Source organism: Thalassophryne amazonica, chromosome 2 (genome assembly GCF_902500255.1).
Source record: "Thalassophryne amazonica chromosome 2, fThaAma1.1, whole genome shotgun sequence".
Taxonomy (NCBI): domain Eukaryota; kingdom Metazoa; phylum Chordata; class Actinopteri; order Batrachoidiformes; family Batrachoididae; genus Thalassophryne; species Thalassophryne amazonica.
The window spans coordinates 38,156,804-38,175,877 of NC_047104.1; the positions used below are offsets into that span (position 1 = coordinate 38,156,804).

General features: G+C 41.6%; 1 protein-coding gene across 1 annotated transcript in view; it reads left to right on the forward strand.

Moving 5' to 3' along the window:
- The window catches only part of LOC117503539 (vacuolar protein sorting-associated protein 13C-like), a 305,374-nt gene that overhangs the window by 259,538 nt on the left and 26,762 nt on the right, over positions 1–19,074 (forward strand). The window contains 4 exon segments of the mRNA XM_034162801.1: positions 1,152–1,233; positions 3,259–3,372; positions 15,823–15,898; positions 16,572–16,735. Coding sequence (XP_034018692.1) covers positions 1,152–1,233; positions 3,259–3,372; positions 15,823–15,898; positions 16,572–16,735 — 436 coding nt within the window.

Below are 19,074 nucleotides of genomic sequence, written 5' to 3' on the forward strand. Positions count from 1 at the left end.
ATCACTATTCACACCAACAATACAGCCTCTGGAGCATTTGCTGGACTTGGACAAGTTGATCACAGAGTCGATGTTTATTTTGTCATGTGAGGGTTAACTGTTCATGAGTTTGGGGAGTGGGAGGGGGGAAGCCGCTCGGGGTGTCAGATGGTGTTTTCTTTTTTTTTCTTTTTTTTTTTTGAGAGTGTCACAGTTGTGGCTAAACAGCAACTCTTCCTTTTGTTGGTGTTAAATAAAAGTCCTGGATTGCAGCAGCTATTACGTCTTTGTGGATCTACACAGCTGGACCGGCACTGACTGGCAGGTATGTCGCTTTCTGCCACATATAATACTTTGGGTTTACGTGACGTGTTTGTTATGCATTCACAGATTGTCCGCAAATCAGCTGCAAAGCAGATGTAATAAAAATGCTTTATTTGTGGCCAATCTGTATGCATTCGCTACAACATATTTTAGTTTGTGATGTGGACGTGATAGGCACGATATATATCTGTTTTACACACTGTCCCGGTCCGCTGCCAAGCCGCAAATCCCCGTCAGTTGCGGATATCAGCAGTTAACGGCAGATTTACAGCGCATAGAGTGAGTATGTATTGTGTATGAATTGAGTATATATGAAGTATGTAAGGCGGATATTATCCGCATCCAGATTTTTGAACAGCTCAAAAATCCTGGCTGCGGACATGCGTGCCTCTGAGGATGATCATGGCCGTGTTCGGATGACGGCCGACTCATACAGGCATGTTACATGGATATTGCGGATGTTTGGCGAATATGGGCCAATTTTGTGCGCAATCCATACGCAAATCCTCCTAAACGCCAGTGGGACAGGGCCCTTAGCAATCATACATAAATATTAACTAGGCATATGTAGCTAGTAAATTATGGATGGTAAATCTTGCCACCCTAAGTGGTAATTAGGATGTTACCCAAGGCCTAAAAAGAATGAGGCAACAAGAATGCCCATGTATGACCTGCCTTCTAAAGGTAGATGGTTACTTTTGGAGGATCGGGATGAACTGCTGCTTTGCCTGTGTGGTTGCCAGTAGGAGATCAGGTTGTTTTTGTGAAGTTGTGGATATGGCAGATCACAGCATCACCACATGCTAGACGCAATCTGATCTCTGTGTGTGATGGTTTCTTTTTCCTAGACTGGCCTTCTTTGAGATGAAGTACCAGTTTTACAGCAGAGAGAAGCTGATGTGGGCTGTGATCCGTCACTACAGTGAACAGGTAATCTTATGAATGGATGAATGAATTTTTATTCGGGGCGCGCGCGCACACACACATACTTAACAAAAGAATCTCTCATAAAACAAAAGAATACAAAGAAAACAAGTTTTGTGAGGCCGAAAGGGTGTAGACAATATAGATTAATCTGTAAACTAAAATATCTGTACACAGCAGAACAAACAGCACTATAACGCACAGATAAAACAGTAACAAAGTCAGTTAACCTAATTTATCATACTATAATAAGTAATTATATTGTTTTTATAAAGTCTTTTCAAGCCAGCCAAAGTAATACTGTCAGAACAGTTATTCCAGATTTTAACACCTTTTACGGAGATGCAGTGACTTTTTACAGTAGTTTGAATCTTTAAGCTGTCAAATACTGTTACTCTCAGATGATAACAGGACTCCCTCATTTTAAACAGTTCCTGGACATATTGAGACAAGAGTTTATTGTTAACTTTATACATGGTCTGTATCGTAATATAATCAACCGAGTCCCAAAATTTGAAAATGTGTAAGCATGCAAACAGTGGGTTTCTTTGCTCACGATATGGGTTTTTACTTATAACTCTTATAGCTTTCTTTTGTAACAGAAATATTGGGTTTGTGTTTGTTTTATATGTGTTTCCCCAAACCTCAATACAATAGGTCATATATGGGACAAGCAATAAATGATACAGCGTAACCAAAGAATGCTGGGAGAGGAAGTATTGTGCTTTATACAGAATTGTGATAACTTTTGACATTTTAGATTTAACATAATTTATAAGAGTTTTTCTACTTATAGCAAGTCTGTTGATTGGTAACCGTACATAACTGGCAACCTCACAAAACCAATTAATTAAAAAATTGATAGCCTTATATAATCTGTAACATTACGACCAGGTAAACTGTTTAAAACATGTAAGATGACAGAAAGGACACATCCAGTAACCTTATAGAAATGGGTAATGTATTTTCAAAGTTATAAGTCACTGTGGAGTATAAGTCGTATCTGGCCGAAAATGCATTCTGAAGTGGAAAAAGCACTTATATGTCACGTCAAAGAATAAGTTCCACCTTTTTCTGTATGTGGAACTCATTTTATAGCACAGCGTTTCCCTGAGGGCAAGTTAAAGACTAAACATGAACTCAGTGTAGGACAGATGCACACCACAGCATGTGCTCCTACTTAGTAGAAGGATTTTTACATTTCACAAAAAGCAAGATAGACAAATAAACATCCGTTGGACAACATATTAGATGTTATTTGATACAGTTTGGACAGAAGAATTGTCAGATGGAAATGGATTGCTGGTCCACAGTATTAGAAACACTACAGTAACAACATGAGTCCATTTGGTGTATTTTTTTTTCTTTTTTTTTGTTCTTTTTTTTTATCAGCTTTTTAATTTTGGATATTTGTGTGTTGCTGTTATGTACTTTAATTATTTTCAGGTACTGTTATTGTTGGAGTTTATTTTGTTTTGTGCTTTGATTCCTGGGAAAACCATACAGGAATAGTTTTTGAGTAAGAACATACAAAATCATCAAATTTGCAAAGAAGCTGTTACCACACGTGAACAAAAATTAACATTGATCTTATAGTGCAATATACCTATAAAAATGAGTATCTAGAAGAAAAGAATCAGATCAATATCGATTAATGGTCTTATGATAGAGGCAATTAAAATTTTACACGTTTTGTTAATTTTTGGAAAATTAACATTTTTGTAGGTTTTTTAACCTCTGTCTCTCAGTGTATAGACACGTCAGAACATTTGTTCCTGCAAGATTGCTTCACAGTGATGCAAAGACATGATAATTTGCAGGAAAACATCACCACAAACCCTTTCGGATTAAGTAGGCATATGTAAAACCCTCAGATTTATTTGGTGTGTAAGTTGCACTGGTATATACGTTGCAGGACCTCCCCAACTAGTAACAAAAACAAAACTGTGACTTATATTCCAGAAAATGTACTACAATGCAGTTGTGCAACATTTCCAAAACTAATTAACAAGTTTTGTCTTCTAATTACAGTTTCTGAAGCAGATGTATGTTCTTGTTCTTGGTTTGGACGTTTTGGGAAACCCATTTGGACTGATTCGGGGTCTGTCTGAAGGAGTGGAGGCCTTTTTCTACGAGCCTTTCCAGGTATACTTACAGGATTACAAACCGTTTAAAGTATATCCAAAGGCAGAACTTTCTGCCTGGTTCATTCCAGTTTGTGTATTGGATGCGTACTATCCAGTGATGCCTTACATTCATCCATTCACATCCACAGTGATATCCGGAGTTGCACGCATCACTGGCGAGTCCTGTCAAATCAGAAACACAGTAGAAATGCTCATCATTCACCATTTAGTATTTCTTCAGATTGAAAGAAATGTTTGAGAATTTTTTTTTCTCTTGATCTTTTATTGAGTCTACATGTGTCGGTGGTTCTAATGGGCTTTCTTCACACATTCTGCTCATGAACCTCCTCCCTAATCAGAATTCTTCCTGCAGTCTACCTATCTACCTGCACATCAGTCTTCTCCTGTACTTCCATTTTTATGGCTCCTTTACCAACAATAAGTTTATCTCTTTTCATCAAGTTCTCAGACTACTTCAATCTGCCATCCTGTACTTAGGTATTGCCTGTTCCTCTGGTTCCCTCATGTGTTCTTCTGTGACTCATTGCAAGTCCACACATCCAGAGCAGCATTCTCAATTCTGACACACCCAACTTCTTCTCGTGCACTGATGACCTTTTTCACTTGTTCCATCCAGACTTGACTCTTGACTGTTTCTGCATCCAATTCATCATCTTCAGCGCACACTGATTCTGCATATTTAACCTTGTTCACTGTTTTCAATACCTCTCCCTGCAAACTAATTTTTGAATTCTGATTTTCATTAAAACTCAAATCATTAAATCATTAAAGCCCATAGTACCTCAAAATGCAGCTGTGTCTTAAGTCAGTTTCTGTTTCATTCCTCCTGACCACCAGAGGGCAGTGCTTTAGTACCTGGATAACTACATGTGCGCAGCACAGAGAGGTCGAGAATATATACCAACAAAGTCATGCCATTGGATGTGACCTAGGTGACGTCACTGGTTGTCTTTATATACCAGATGAACCCAGCGATCGTTTCTTTTCTACATTCTCGCATTCTGAAGAGGTTGAGAACGCATTTAGCTGCGATTGCTGCTCTCACTTGTAGCCTCGCAACCCACTTTCGGTTGGAACGTCCTCCAGAGGCTGCGAGACGCGGCTTCACCGTTTTGTCGTGAGTACACCTCCCTTGCCGGGTGCGCGCTTTCGCTGCTTCCCTGAGGGGTATTTTCCTCTGTGCACAGTTGAAGTCATTAGTTGCTAGCCACTAACCCTTTAGTTGTGTTGTTTCGATGAAAGCTGGCTACTTGTTTAGTTGTGTCGCTGACCCCGTTAGCTGTGTGGTAGTGTACTGTGTTGGGCTTGCCATGAGTGTTTTCCACTCCTTGAAGTACTTCATCTGCACTGCCGCCATTTTACTAAGTTCAACAGCTCCGCTAGCAGCTACTGTTGTCGTCGTTGCTGTAAGTGACTTAGCACTTGGGCTGTGAGTGCTTCATGCTCTGTGCATTGTACTAGCTTTTACGCTGTGAGTGCTTCACGCTCCATGCCTCGTGTTGAGTCTGTGGCTGTGAGTGATTCCTTGTACATGACAAGTGATGCAAATTGTGTGGAGGATCAGGATGAGAGGAGTCTCTCTCCAAGCCATTCATTAGTGGGTTCTCACACCTCTGAGGCTGAGTCCCTGCTGCAAACCGGACCTGGGCTATCCTTTGTCAAGCAACTGTTCAGTTGGCTTTATCCAGGCTTGGGGTCGACAATCCCCCTGGGGAAACCACCGCTTCAAGTGCCTTTTTCAAAGTCACTCAGATACTTGAGTTCAATGTTACAGTTTCGCAACCATATATCAAGGAGCTTCACCAATGTTGGGCAGACCGCAAATCATTGACCCATCTATCGTGGGACTGCAGTGCCCTTAGCTCTGTGTGTGATTCGGCTCAGTATGGTCTGACCATATGCCTGCCGTCGACAGCATTATTTCGAACCTGGTTGTGGCTCCGGCTGATGTTGCTCGCCCAGATGCCCGCTGCCCACGACCTCAGTGTAGGCTCACTGATGACCTCCTCACCAAAAGCTATGACATAGCTGCTCGCATTGGTCGCCTAGGCAACTCATTGTCCCATTTAGCCCTTGCCCTCTCAAAGTCTTTGAGGGAGGCAGAGGTTGATGATGCTACTCAAAGTCTTAGTGATGCCTCACTCCAGACTTTTGCTTATATGTCCAGAGAGCTTGGCAGACTGATGTCAACCCTTACCATCACTAGACGTAAGGTGTGGCTTGCAGAGTCCCCTCTGTCTGAATCCTGCAGAGGTACACTCCATTCACTGCCGGTTCTTCCAGGCCAAGTATTTGGACCTGCAGCCCAACAAACGTTGGAGCGTGCTGTTGAGGCTAGTAAATCTCGGCAACAATTTGTTGACCTACGCCAGAAGTCCAGGCCTCAGCCTGTCAGACGTGCTGCAGCACTAGCCCCACTGCAAACTCTCGGATTAAGAATCCTAACCTTCTTAGACAATTGGCTTGTCTGCGCTCCGACTCAGGAGCAGGCGCACATCGATTCAGTTAGGACTCACAGTGAATTTTGCGAAGAGTTCTCTCGTTCCCAGTCAACAAACAACCTTCATCGGCATTGCCATCAACTCCCTAACTATGACTGCATCGCCATCCCTGCAGAGAGTGGGCGATGTAACTGGAGTAGTGCTGCTCCAGTTGATGGGCACACTGACTGCAGTGTCACTAGTGGTACCTTTGGGATTTCTGTTCTTGTGTCCCCTACAAATTTGGATCAACAACCTAGGCTTTGTTGTCACAGCTACAGGGGAGGATTTGGCACCCTCATCCAGGACGCCTTCAATTGCATGTGTGGCCGTTGAAGGGCTGAACTCCTTGTTAGGTTCTTTTGACCAGTCTGTTGTTCAGACTATCCTTAACTTGCGTGCTGCTTCTACCAGGGCTTTGTATGGCAACAGATGAAAGCTGTTTGTCCGGTGGTGTGAGAACTGAAAGTTAGACCTAGAGTGTTGCCCTGTGCCTATTCTACTCAAATATTTACAAGAACCGCTGGAGAAAGGACTTTCTGTCACTACTTTAAGGGTTCATGTTGCTGCAATCTCTGCCCGGCACATCTACATTGACGGCTGGTCACTGGGTTCGCATTCCTTAGTGTGTCATTTTTTGAAAGGTGCTCTACATTTGCGGCCTCCAAGGCTTGCACGCGTATCTTCATGGAACCTTCCTGGAGGGTTTAAGCTTATCTCCTTTCGAACCAGTTGAAAGTGCTGATCTTAAGTGGGTGTCAGTGAAAACTGCCTTTCTACTTGCAGTATCTTTGGCTACGCAAGTGCGAGAGCTCCATGCCCTATCGGTCGCTGAGAACTGTTTGTGATGGAATTCTGACGGATCTGGTGTTACGCTGTGGCCTAATCCATCCTTTTTACCTAAGAGTATTTCAGCCTTTCATATTAACCAACCAATTTCCTTGGCTGTGTATGCCCCGCATTCTGATCCAGGATTGTCTGTCTCAGGTTCCCTGTGTCCTGTTCGAATGTTGAAGCAGTACATTAGTGCGACTGCTTGGATTCGGAAAACAGATGCCCTGTTTGTTGGTTACAGTGATCACAAAAAAGGCTGTGCTGTATCAAAGCAGCGACTTTCACATTGGGTTGTGGATGCCATGTTACAAGTATACAAGTCCAGGGGTCTTCAGTTTCCTAAAGTTATGTGCCATTCCACCAGAGGGATGTCCACCTCCTGGGCTGCACTGAGAGGTGTTCCTTTGAGTGATATTTGTGCTGCTGTTATGTGGGCTTCGTCCTGTACTTCGCCCGCTATTACAGACTGGATGTGGCCATTCCTCCTGCAGTGACTTTGGTGGTGTTGTCTGCCTCCACTCCCCACTGCTGATGCTAGGTGAGTGTGACTCTTTGTGACCTTGTTGGTATTAAGTCATCCAGGTGCCAAAGCACCGCCCTCTGGCGGTCAGGAGGAACGAAATAGAATAAGGGTTACAAATGTAAATACGGTTCTATGAATTCAGGATGACTGCCAGAGTTGCTTGTCACTCAGAGTCTTGCGAGTTCATTCCGAAAAGAAACGATCGCTGGGTTCGTCTGGTATATAAAGACAACCAGTGATGTCACCCAGGTCACATCCAATGGCATGACTTTGATGGTATATATTCTCGACCTCTCTGTGCTGCGCACATGTAGTTATCCAGGTGCTAAAGCACCACCCTCTGGCGGTCATCCGGAATTCATAGAACTGTAGTTACATTCGTAACTCTCGATTTATAAGCCCCAACAAAATCAGTCGTCAGATTGTTCCACTAAAAAGGGACGTGATAAGAAAATCCCCTTCTACCCACTGACCACTTATTCACCTTTGGAATGCCGTAGACCAGTGTCTACCTTTGTGTACATTTTTATTACTTCATGGATGACCTACAATAACACCTGGGTTACACCTGGTGAAAACTATTCTGTGTATACATCAATTCAGTATCAATTTATTTAGTTTATATAGCGCCAAATCACAACAAAGCAGCCTCAAGGCACTTCACACAAGTAAGGTCCAACCTTATCAACCCCTAGAGCAAGCACACAGGTGACAGTGGTAAGAAAAAACTCCCTCTGATGATATGGAGGAAGAATCCTCAAGCAGACCAGACTCGAAGGGGCGACCCACTGCTTAGGCCATTCTACCAAAAAGGTTTACAATACGCAACACAACAATTGATGAGAGCCCATGCAGGTTCAGCTTCAAGTGACTTTATTTGTACCCGTAGGTAGCTTTGTCTTGTAGCAAACAGAAAAGGGTGTCCATGTTAGTCAGGCACAACAATAGCAATAAAAATACTGAAACACTAACAAAGAACATATGCAAAACAAAAGCGTAACACAGACACAACTGGGCATTCACAAGCTTACTAAAAGACTAAAACAGGCATCAAGAGAAATCACTAAAACACAGCCAGCATGAAATAGATGTGCAAAAGGCAAATAAATAAATAAATAGATAAATATGTGCAAACCCTGCTAAGATTTATTCAAGTGGACAATTGCTGCTGGAATAAAGCTGCTCCTGTAGCGTTTTGTCCTGCACCTTGGGACTTTGAATCTACAACCAGAAGGTAGGAGCTGGAATTCATTAGCCAGAGGGTGGGAGTCATCACTTGTAATGCAGCTGGCTATCCTCTGTAATTGTTTGGTGTACAGTAATTCTAAACTCAGCAGGGACTCACCAATCAGCCGACTGGACCATTTAATAATCGGACCCAGTTTGTTTCTTTCCTTCAGTGTCAGACTGCCAAACCATGCCACCAAATAAAAGGATGAAAGAGATTCAATCAAAGCACAATAAAATAGTGTTGACATGGTTTGGCCGATGTGGAAGTAGGAAGGTTTCCTGAGGCAGAACAAGCGCTGGTGCCCCTTCCTGCACACCACCTCACAGTTTGCCTCAAACTTCAGTGAATTATCAGTGATAGTCCCAAGGTATTTACAAGTTTGCACAATTTGGTTGGCCATTAATTATTGTGTTGTCAGGTGTGCTGGCATGCTTCCTAAAATCAGTGACCATATCTTTAGTTTTTAATGTATTGAGCTGAAGATATGAGTCCTCACACCTTTAACAAAGGGGTCAACTTACACGGCCGTGGCCGTTCTTATTGTCCCACAGCATACTGACAATCACTGTCATCTGCATATTTTAAAATGAACCTGATTTTAAAAGTGCTCTGACACATATTGGTATAAAGAATAAATAACAAAGGTGAGAGCACACACCCTTGTGACGAGCCAGTAGAAGAACACATGTTGTTTGATAAAAGCCCATTCACTCTGACTTTCTGTGTTCTGTTTGTTAAAGTCTAAAATCCAGCCCACAAGAATACTGTTTAGTTTAAAATGTTCTAAAAGCCTTTGGGTTAAAATACAGGGTTGAATTGTGTTAAAAGCTGAGGAGAAGTCAATAAACAAAAGCCTGGCGTAACACCCATTTCCCTCCAGATGCCTAAAAAGCAGATTAAGCAGCGTGAGTGTGGCGTCCTCCACTCCTCTGTTAGGCCTGTAAGCAAATTGTAACGGATCAAGTGCATCCCTAGTACTTTTTAGCATTTCAGACCATAACAATTTCTCAAAGATTTTCATCGGGATTGATGTTAGGGCAACATGCCTAAAATCATTCAAGGTTGTGGGATTGCTGGATTTAGGAACTGGGACCACAACAGCATCTTTCCATACTTTGGGAACATGCTGTGTTTCCAAGGACTGATTAAAAATATGATAAAAGAAACTCAGCTCAGCTCTTTTGCACAAGATTTGAGTAAATGGCTGCAGATTTTGTCTGGACCATGACTCTTGTTTACTTTTGTGCTAAGGAAGGCTGTTTCAATATCCCGTTGGTTAAAGGAAAAATGTCGGGGGTCATGGAGCTTGAGACCAAGTTCCTGGGTTTCTTTGCTAAAATCAGATGTGTTAAAACGATTGTAAAAACAATTAAGAGCATTAGGTAGTTCATTATCTGAGTTGAAACTATTTAAAGTGATGCTTTTGCTATTTTTCATATTTTGGAGGCCCGCAATAGCCTTCATACTAGACCAAGCTGACCCAAGGTTGTGAGCAGGCGTCTTATTCTCCAGCTCAGATTTGTACCTCTGTTTTGCTTTAGGAATCTCTATTTTAAGCTCCTAGGTGGCTAAAAAAAGGCCTGAAGCTACTCCCTTTTTAAAGGCACCCTTCTTTTTCTTTAAACAGGATTTCACTGATTTAGTGACCCATGGTCTGTTGTTGGGATAAATTTTAACTCTCTTACAGGGAACAATGATATCTCTACAAAAAGCAATGTAAGAGCATATGACATCATTGAGTTTATCTAAGTCATCACAAGACTGCTTAAACATATCCCAGTCAGTACAGTTAAAACATTCCTGCAGGGAGAACTCAGAATCAACAGTCCAGCCTTTCACCTCCTTGGTTTGTACTTTGTCCCTCTTTAAAACACTCTTGTATGGGAGTATGTGTATGTATATGTGTATATGCATATGTATACATATATATAGGTATGTACATGGGTGTATATGTGTGTATGCATGTATGTGTGTGTATATACGAGGTCTGTGAGAAAGGTAACGGACCTTATTATTTTTTTCAAAAACTATATGGATTTGAAACACGTGTGATTACATCAGACATGCTCGAACCCTCGTGGGCATGCAAGAGTTTTTTCACGCCTGTCGGTTACGTCATTCGCCTGTGGGCAGTCTTTGAGTGAGGAGTGGCCCACCCTCTCGTCGATTTTTTTCATTGTTTAGGAATGGCTCAGAGACTGCTGCTTTGTTTGATAAAAATGTTTTCAAAAACTGTAAGGCACAACTGAGTGGACACCATTCGATAAATTCAGCTGGTTTTCGGTGAAAATTTTAACGGCTGATGAGAGATTTTGGAGTTTTACTGTCGCCGTAAGGATGGCCCATGGCGCCTGACGGCCATCTGCGCTCTGAGGCGGCGTCGTCTCGCTGTTTCAAGCTGAAAACTTCCTAATTTCAGGCTCTGTGGACCCAAGACGTCGTGGGATAACAGAGAACTTTCAGAAGAATTCGGGATCAGGAGTTTATCCATACATTCCACTGTTAAAGGAGATTTTGTAATGAAAGAACGTGCGGGCAGATTCGCATGTCGGGCCGGACCCGACCGCGGGGGGGTCGCCACAGGAAAAACACCTCCGTTGGAAACCTTAACGGACAAGTTGGAACATGCCCAGCTGTTAAACAATTTCTGAGATACTCACTTGTTGAAAGCCATCAAAAGCCGCCTGAATTTTACAAATGGTTTTCGACACGGAGGTGTTTTTCCTGTCGCGGCGCAGACGGATTTGGGGCGTTGTCACGGACCCGACTCGTCCGCACGTTCTTTTATTACAAAATCTCCTTTAACGTGGAATGTCCACATAAACTCCTCATGCTGGCCTCTTCTGAAACTTCTCTGTTCTCTGACGACGTCCTGGGTGAACAGAGCTTTAAATTAGGATGTTCTCAGCTCAAAACAGCCAGACGGACGCCACCTCCGACCGCGCCGCGCCGATCCGCTTTGTGGACTGTCCTTAAAGCGAAAGAAACTCCACAATCTCTCATCAGCCGTTAAACTTTACACCGAAAACCAGCTGAATTTCTCGAATAGTGTCCACACGGATATCCCTCACCGGTCCTCAAAAAATTTGATAAAGCAACGCGCGCCGTCTCCCTGCAGCGTCTCAGACAAAGAGATTCCGACGGGAGGGGGAGTCCACACCTCACTCAAAGCCTGCCCACAGGCGAATGACGTTACCGACAGGCATGACAAAACTCAAGCATGCGCACGAGGGTTCAAGCTTGTCTGACGTAAAAACATATGAATCAAATTCATTTATTTTTTGAAAAAAATAAAAAGGACCGCTTTTTTATCACAGACCTTGTGTGTGTATATATATATATATATATATATATATATATATATATATATATATATATATATATATACGCACGTATGTGAGTGCGTGTGTGTGTATATATATATATATTCTATTTCTACCTCATTTCTTATGTCTTGTACTGTTACAAGTATTATTATTATTGCTTATCCTTGCACACGCTGTTTGATGAACATTTTCCTCTACTTGCACCCACCTTGTGTGTTTTCTTAAGAGCTGACGTAACATGTAAATTTCTCCTCTGTGAGCTCCATAAAGTTTATCTATCTATTGTAGGTTGGCAGAAGGTGCACACAACTATGATCTGCAGAACCCATAGGGGGAAGAGGGAGTGATTTAAAAGCATCTTTAATTGACCCATAACATAAATCCAAAGTCTTACCACATCTGGTTGGGCAGGTAATGTAAAGAGACATGGTTAAAATCACCTAAGATAAAACCAGGAGCATCAGGTGAGATGGACTGCAGTTGTTCTACAGCATCAAAAACAGTGCCAGAGGCACAGACAGCATTTGCCTTTGTGTCAATGTATACAACCCCTGGCAGTAATTATGGAATCACCGGCCTCGGAGGATGTTCATTCAGTTGTTTAATTTTGTAGACAAAAAGCAGATCACAGACATGACACAAAACTAAAGTCATTTCAAATGGCAACTTTCTGGCTTTAAGAAACACTATAAGAAATCAAGAAAAAAAAATTGTGGCAGTCAGTAACGGTTACTTTTTTAGACCAAGCAGAGGAAAAAAATATGGACTCACTCAATTCTGAGGAATAAATTATGGAATCACCCTGTAAATTTTCATCCCCAAAACTAACACCTGCATCAAATCAGATCTGCTCGTTAGTCTGCATCTAAAAAGGAGTGATCACACCTTGGAGAGCTGTTGCACCAACTGGACTGACATGAATCATGGCTCCAACACGAGAGATGTCAATTGAAACAAAGGAGAGGATTATCAAACTCTTAAAAGAGGGTAAATCATCACGCAATGTTGCAAAAGATGTTGGTTGTTCACAGTCAGCTGTGTCTAAACTCTGGACCAAATACAAACATGGGAAGGTTGTTAAAGGCAAACATACTGGTAGACCAAGGAAGACATCAAAGCGTCAAGACAGAAAACTTAAAGCAATATGTCTCAAAAATCGAAAATGCACAACAAAACAAATGAGGAACGAATGGGAGGAAACTGGAGTCAACGTCTGTGACCGAACTGTAAGAAACCGCCTAAAGGAAATGGGATTTACATACAGAAAAGCTAAATGAAAGCCATCATTAACACCTAAACAGAAAAAAACAAGGTTACAATGGGCTAAGGAAAAGCAATCGTGGACTGTGGATGACTGGATGAAAGTCATATTCAGTGATGAATCTCGAATCTGCATTGGGCAAGGTGATGATGCTGGAACTTTTGTTTGGTGCCGTTCCAATGAGATTTATAAAGATGACTGCCTGAAGAGAACATGTACATTTCCACAGTCATTGATGATATGGAGCTGCATGTCAGGTAAAGGCACTGGGGAGATGGCTGTCATTACATCATCAATAAATGCACAAGTTTACGTTGATATTTTGGACACTTTTCTTATCCCATCAGTTGAAAGGATGTTTGGGGATGATGAAATCATTTTTCAAGATGATAATGCATCTTGCCATAGAGCAAAAACTGTGAAAACATTCCTTGCAAAAAGACGCATAGGGTCAATGTCATGGCCTGCAAATAGTCCGGCTCTTAATCCAATTGAAAATCTTTGGAAGTTGAAAAAAATGGTCCATGACAAGGCTCCAACCTGCAAAGCTGATCTGGCAACAGCAATCAGAGAAAGTTGGAGCCAGATTGATGAAAAGTACTGTTTGTGACTCATTAAGTCCATGCCTCAGAGACTGCAAGCTGTTATAAAAGCCAGAGGTGGTGCAACAAAATACTAGTGATGTGTTGGAGCGTTCTTTTGTTTTTCATGATTCCATAATTTTTTCCTCAGAATTGAGTGATTCCATATTTTTTTCCCTCTGCTTGGTCTAAAAAAGTAACCGTTACTGACTGCCACAATTTTTTTTCCTGATTTCTTATAGTGTTTCTTAAAGCCAGAAAGTTGCCATTTGAAATTACTTTAGTTTTGTGTCATCTCTGTGATCTGCTTTTTTTCTACAAAATTAAACAACTGAATGAACATCCTCCGAGGCCGGTGATTCCATAATTTTTGCCAGGAGTTGTAGTACTGTTATAAAAAGTTGTGGAAATTCACAGGGCAGATGAAAAGGACGCAGTGACACAGATAAAAGTTCAACATCTGGTGTGCAGATTTTATCTGACAGTCTCAGAGCTGCTGTATCAGTTGTTGACATGCAAACATACCCCGCCTCCTTGTGCTTTCCCTGTCACTTCAGCCTGATGATCTAGACAAAAGGGAGCTCCAAAACCATTGATGAGCAGACTGGCGTCTGTCTTCCTCAGTGAGTCACGTCTCTGTAAAGGCCATGACGCAAGAGTCCCTAAAATCATTTTGGAAGTGGACGTTTCTCTATTGTTCATCCACTTTATTTCTCAGGGACTGGACATTTCCTATAATCACAGAGGGCAGGGAAATCCTGGTGAGCTGCTGTTTACGCAAACGCAGCCTAACACCACCTAGTTTCCCCTGCTTTCTCCTCTTCTTCCTTGTCAAATCACTTTTGTTAAAATACAGATGATTAAAATCCCTCAGGATAAACTCTGGTAATGTGACATCTGTCACACGATTCAGACTGACACAGTTCAGTTGCATCAACACGTCTCTGGTGTAAGTATGACTATGATGTGCCCCTATTGGATTAACAGCTCCGGTGAGATCCCTCACAAACAGGGTATAAAATAAAAGCCACAATGTGGCAAAATAAAGGAGATCCATTTCAGTTAGCAGCAGAATGAGCATTTACACAATGATAGACATACAAGGGGAATAAACTCTTAAAAACAAGTATTAAAACAATAAACTCGAACGCCAAACTCTTGCTGCCGGTCACTGCGTGTGCATGCCCCCTAATACCACATGTAGGTATCCAGTCCACCATTGGTGGGGGGGGTTTGAGGGTCATAGAGCCACTTGTTGGATCTGTTCCTGCAGCAGAATTTGTTCCGTGTCTCTTCCAGAAATCATCAGAAATCCAAGCACGTGGATCCAACTGCATTTCGGACAGAGAGAAAAAGAAAACAATCAGTTGGCCAGAAAAATTACACCTAAGGTATAATTATTCAGCATTAAACAACAGGAAAGCAGAAGAATTGCTGAAGTGATCTCCAGCCACTTGTCCTAAGCTTCACTAACAGACTCAGACTTTAGATAAAGTTGAAGCTGAGACCCGCTCTGTTTACGAATAAAATGATTTTAAAAGGGTAGGAAGCATAGTAACATACTATGCCAGTATGCTAGCCAATACGAAAGGGACAATAAATGCGTCTTAAGTCTGGACTTGAAAGTCTCTACAGAATGTGACTGTTTTATTGACACAGGGAGATCATTCCACAGATCAGGGGCATGATAAGAGAAAGTTCTGTGACCCGCAGACTTTTTATTCACCCTAGGGATACAAAGTAGCCCTGCACCCTGAGAACACAGAGCCCGGGCTGGTACATATGGCTTGACTAGGTCAGCTAAGTAGGGAGGTGCCAGTCCATGAATAATTTTATAGGTTAATAGCAGAACCTTAAAATCGGCTCTCACAGAGAGAAGTCAGTGAAGAGACGCCACAATGGGTGTAATGTGGTAAAACTTTCTGCTTCCTGTCAAGAGTCTGGCAGCAGCATTTTGAACCAATTGGAGACCCCCAATGCTGGACTGCGGGAAACCAGAAAATAGAACAGTGCAGTAGTCCAATCTAGAAGAAACAAATGCATGGATCAGGGTCTCTGCATCAGCCATAGACAGGATGGGATGGATCTTCGCTATATTTTGCAGGTGGAAAAAAACAGTTCTGTGTATACATAATGTCAGTTCTTGAACATTTGTTTTACGATAATATCAGAGCTATGAATTAAAGTGTTGTGGTTCCCTTGTGTTCCTCAGGGTGCTGTGCAGGGCCCAGAGGAGTTTGCTGAAGGTTTGGTAATCGGAGTCCGCAGTCTGTTGGGTCACACTGTTGGTAAGCAATATTCACTTCTGCGATTTGAGGGACTGACCAGTTTTAAAGAACACAAACGTTCTAAATTTCAATTATACAAGCCATCAAATAACATATAATCACCTTCAAAAATGGATGCAAATAGTTCCTAAGTTCCTAGTTTTAAACACACATTGACTGTAGGTCAGGTATGTAGACTGAGATGTCCAATAACTTAAGAGTCTGTTGTTGTTCTCTCTCTTACAACACCTATTCTGTGTGCTGAAATAGAAATGAGCAAAAAATAGAACCCCATTTTGCTATGGGAACAGTCCAACTTCATGCCAGACCGTAGCCAGGACCAATCAAGTAGAGTTTGCCTCAAAAAGAAATGTGGTACAAGACAAATAAGGTGCTAGTCAGTGCCACTTCAACTTACTGGATTCACGGAGTGATGTTATTTTTCAAAAAAGTAACCATCATCATCAGTTACATGTCTGGCAATGATTATTTTCCTAATTTATCACAATAAAATGTCAATCTAAACTGTCCACTGTGACCTCCATCTCTCAACCAGTGTAGAATGGAAACCACTGTAGCTCCTAATACCCTAAGATGATGAATGGACTGACATCGATAAAATCTATTGTGGCATTTAACAAAGTATCAATGTGTACACAAATTGATTAATACCTTCCAAAAATCTTTCTTGTAGGTGGCGCTGCAGGCGTGGTATCCCGCATCACAGGGTCAGTGGGTAAAGGCCTTGCAGCTATTACCATGGACAAGGAGTACCAGCAGAAACGACGTGAAGAGATGAATCGACCACCCAAAGACTTTGGAGATAGTCTGGCCAAAGGTGGCAAAGGACTGCTGAAGGTATGAACATTCTAGGACATTTTGACACCAACCCAGCATGACTAAACAGAATAGGTGGCTCTCTGGGATAGAAGTTCGATTACCAATCTACAGACCAGGTCCGTGCTTCCTGCTACCTGTCACTGTCCTTGTATAAAATACTTTGTCTCACTCAAACCATCTGTAAGTGGGTATTGGCCTTAGCCTCTTAGGTAACTTGCAGTGGCCTGGCATCCCATCCAGGGAGCAGTCATAGACTTTTCATCTGCTTCACACTGTCTGGGATAAGCACTAACCTGATATGCCTCAGGGCATGTACAGTAGTGTTCAGAATAATAGTAGTGCTATGTGACTAAAAAGATTAATCCAGGTTTTGAGGATATTTCTTATTGTTACATGGGAAACAAGGTACCAGTAGATTCAGTAGATTCTCACAAATCCAACAAGACCAAGCATTCATGATATGCACACTCTTAAGGCTATGAAACTGGGCTATTAGTAAAAAAAAAGTAGAAAAGGGGGTGTTCACAATAACAGTAGTGTGGCATTCAGTCAGTGAGTTTGTCAATTTTGTGGAACAAACAGGTGTGAATTAGGTGTCCCCTATGTAAGGATGAAGCCAGCACCTGCTGAACATGCTTTTCTCTTTGAAAGCCTGAGGAAAATGGGACGTTCAAGACATTATTCAGAAGAACAGCGTAGTTTGATTAAAAAGTTGATTGGAAAGGGGAAAACTTATACGCGGGTGCAAAAAATTATAGGCTGTTCATCTACAATGATCTCCAATGCTTTAAAATGGACAAAAAAAAACAAAACAGAGACACGTGGAAGAAAACGGAAAACAACCATCAAGATGGATAGAAGAATAACCAGAATGGCAAAGGCTCACCCATTGATCAGCTCCAGGATGATCAAAGACAGTCTGGAGTTACCTGTACGTGCTGTGACAGTTAGAAGACGCCTGTGTGAAGCTCATTTATTTGCAAGAATCCCCCTCAAAGTCCCTCTGTTAAATAAAAGACGTGCAGAAGAGGTTACAATTTGCCAAAGAACACATAAACTGGCCTAAAGAGAAATGGAGGAATATTTTGTGGACTGATGAGAGTAAAATTGTTCTTTTTGGGTCCAAGGGCCACAGACAGTTTGTGAGACGACCCCCAAACTCTGAATTCAAGCCACAGCTCACAGTGAAGACAGTGAAGCATGGTGGTGCATGCATCATGATATGGGCATGTTTCTCCTACTATGGTGTTGGATATGTCAAAATACTTGAAGAGGTCATGTTGCCTTATGCTGAAGAGGACATGCCCTTGAAATGGGTGTTTCAACAAGACAATGACCCCCAAGCACACTAGTAAACGAGCAAAATCTTGGTTCCACACCAACAAAATGAATGCCTCGCAGATGTGAAGAAATCATGAAAAACTGTGGTTATACAACTAAATACTAGTTTAGTGATTCACAAGATTGCTAAAAAAGCAGTTTGAACATAATAGTTTTGAGTTTGTAGCGTCAACAGCAGATGCTACTATTTCATAGAAGATTCATATCCTGATAGGCAAGAAGTGATTAAATTTTCAAGCTCATAGGTCAAAGTTAAAGTCAGGAAAAATCTTGGAAATCCAACAACAATAGGGATTTTTCCAAATTTCCAAGATTTAACAAATTTTCAAAAATTCATAACTCTGTCAAAAAAAGATCAAATTTCTTTCATATTTGAGTTTAAGGCATCTCAGAACCATCTGCAAATCATCCAGAATGCTGCTGCATGACTTTAATCAAATTGAAGAGTCCACGATATTACTTTTTTAATCTTTTACCTACAAATGAATTTAATCTTTCATTTTAAAGTACTTGATAAATTTTAGAGCCTTACATGGTTATGCATCTCTGCATTAGCCAGCAGGTCTTCAGCTCACTGATGGTCCCTCATATGCCTTTAAAAACACAGTGTTTCTAAAGGCGTATGCCAGATGGCTGAGAAGGCCATCTGGCAAGTAGGACCCTTTGATTCTGTGGACAATTTTTAAACAATCACTCACTTTTATTCTGATAGTTTTTTGTTTTCAGTTTTTTTTTGTCATTACAGTGGAACTCCAGTGCTTTAGGACACAGATGTAGATGGACAACATAGTATTATGAGGCATGCCAGTTATAGAAAATAATGGGTAAAGGTTCTTTGTTGTGAGTTTGAATTGCTGTTTCTGTCCCTGGCTTATTAATTCCTGATCACATTGTTCTCTGATCTTGTGGGGCTTTTTTGGGAGCCAGCAGGATGATCGTTTTCCAAAAAATGTGGAAAAAGTGACACTGTGAATACGTTCTGGGTGCACTGTCTATAGATGGCACCACACCTGTCA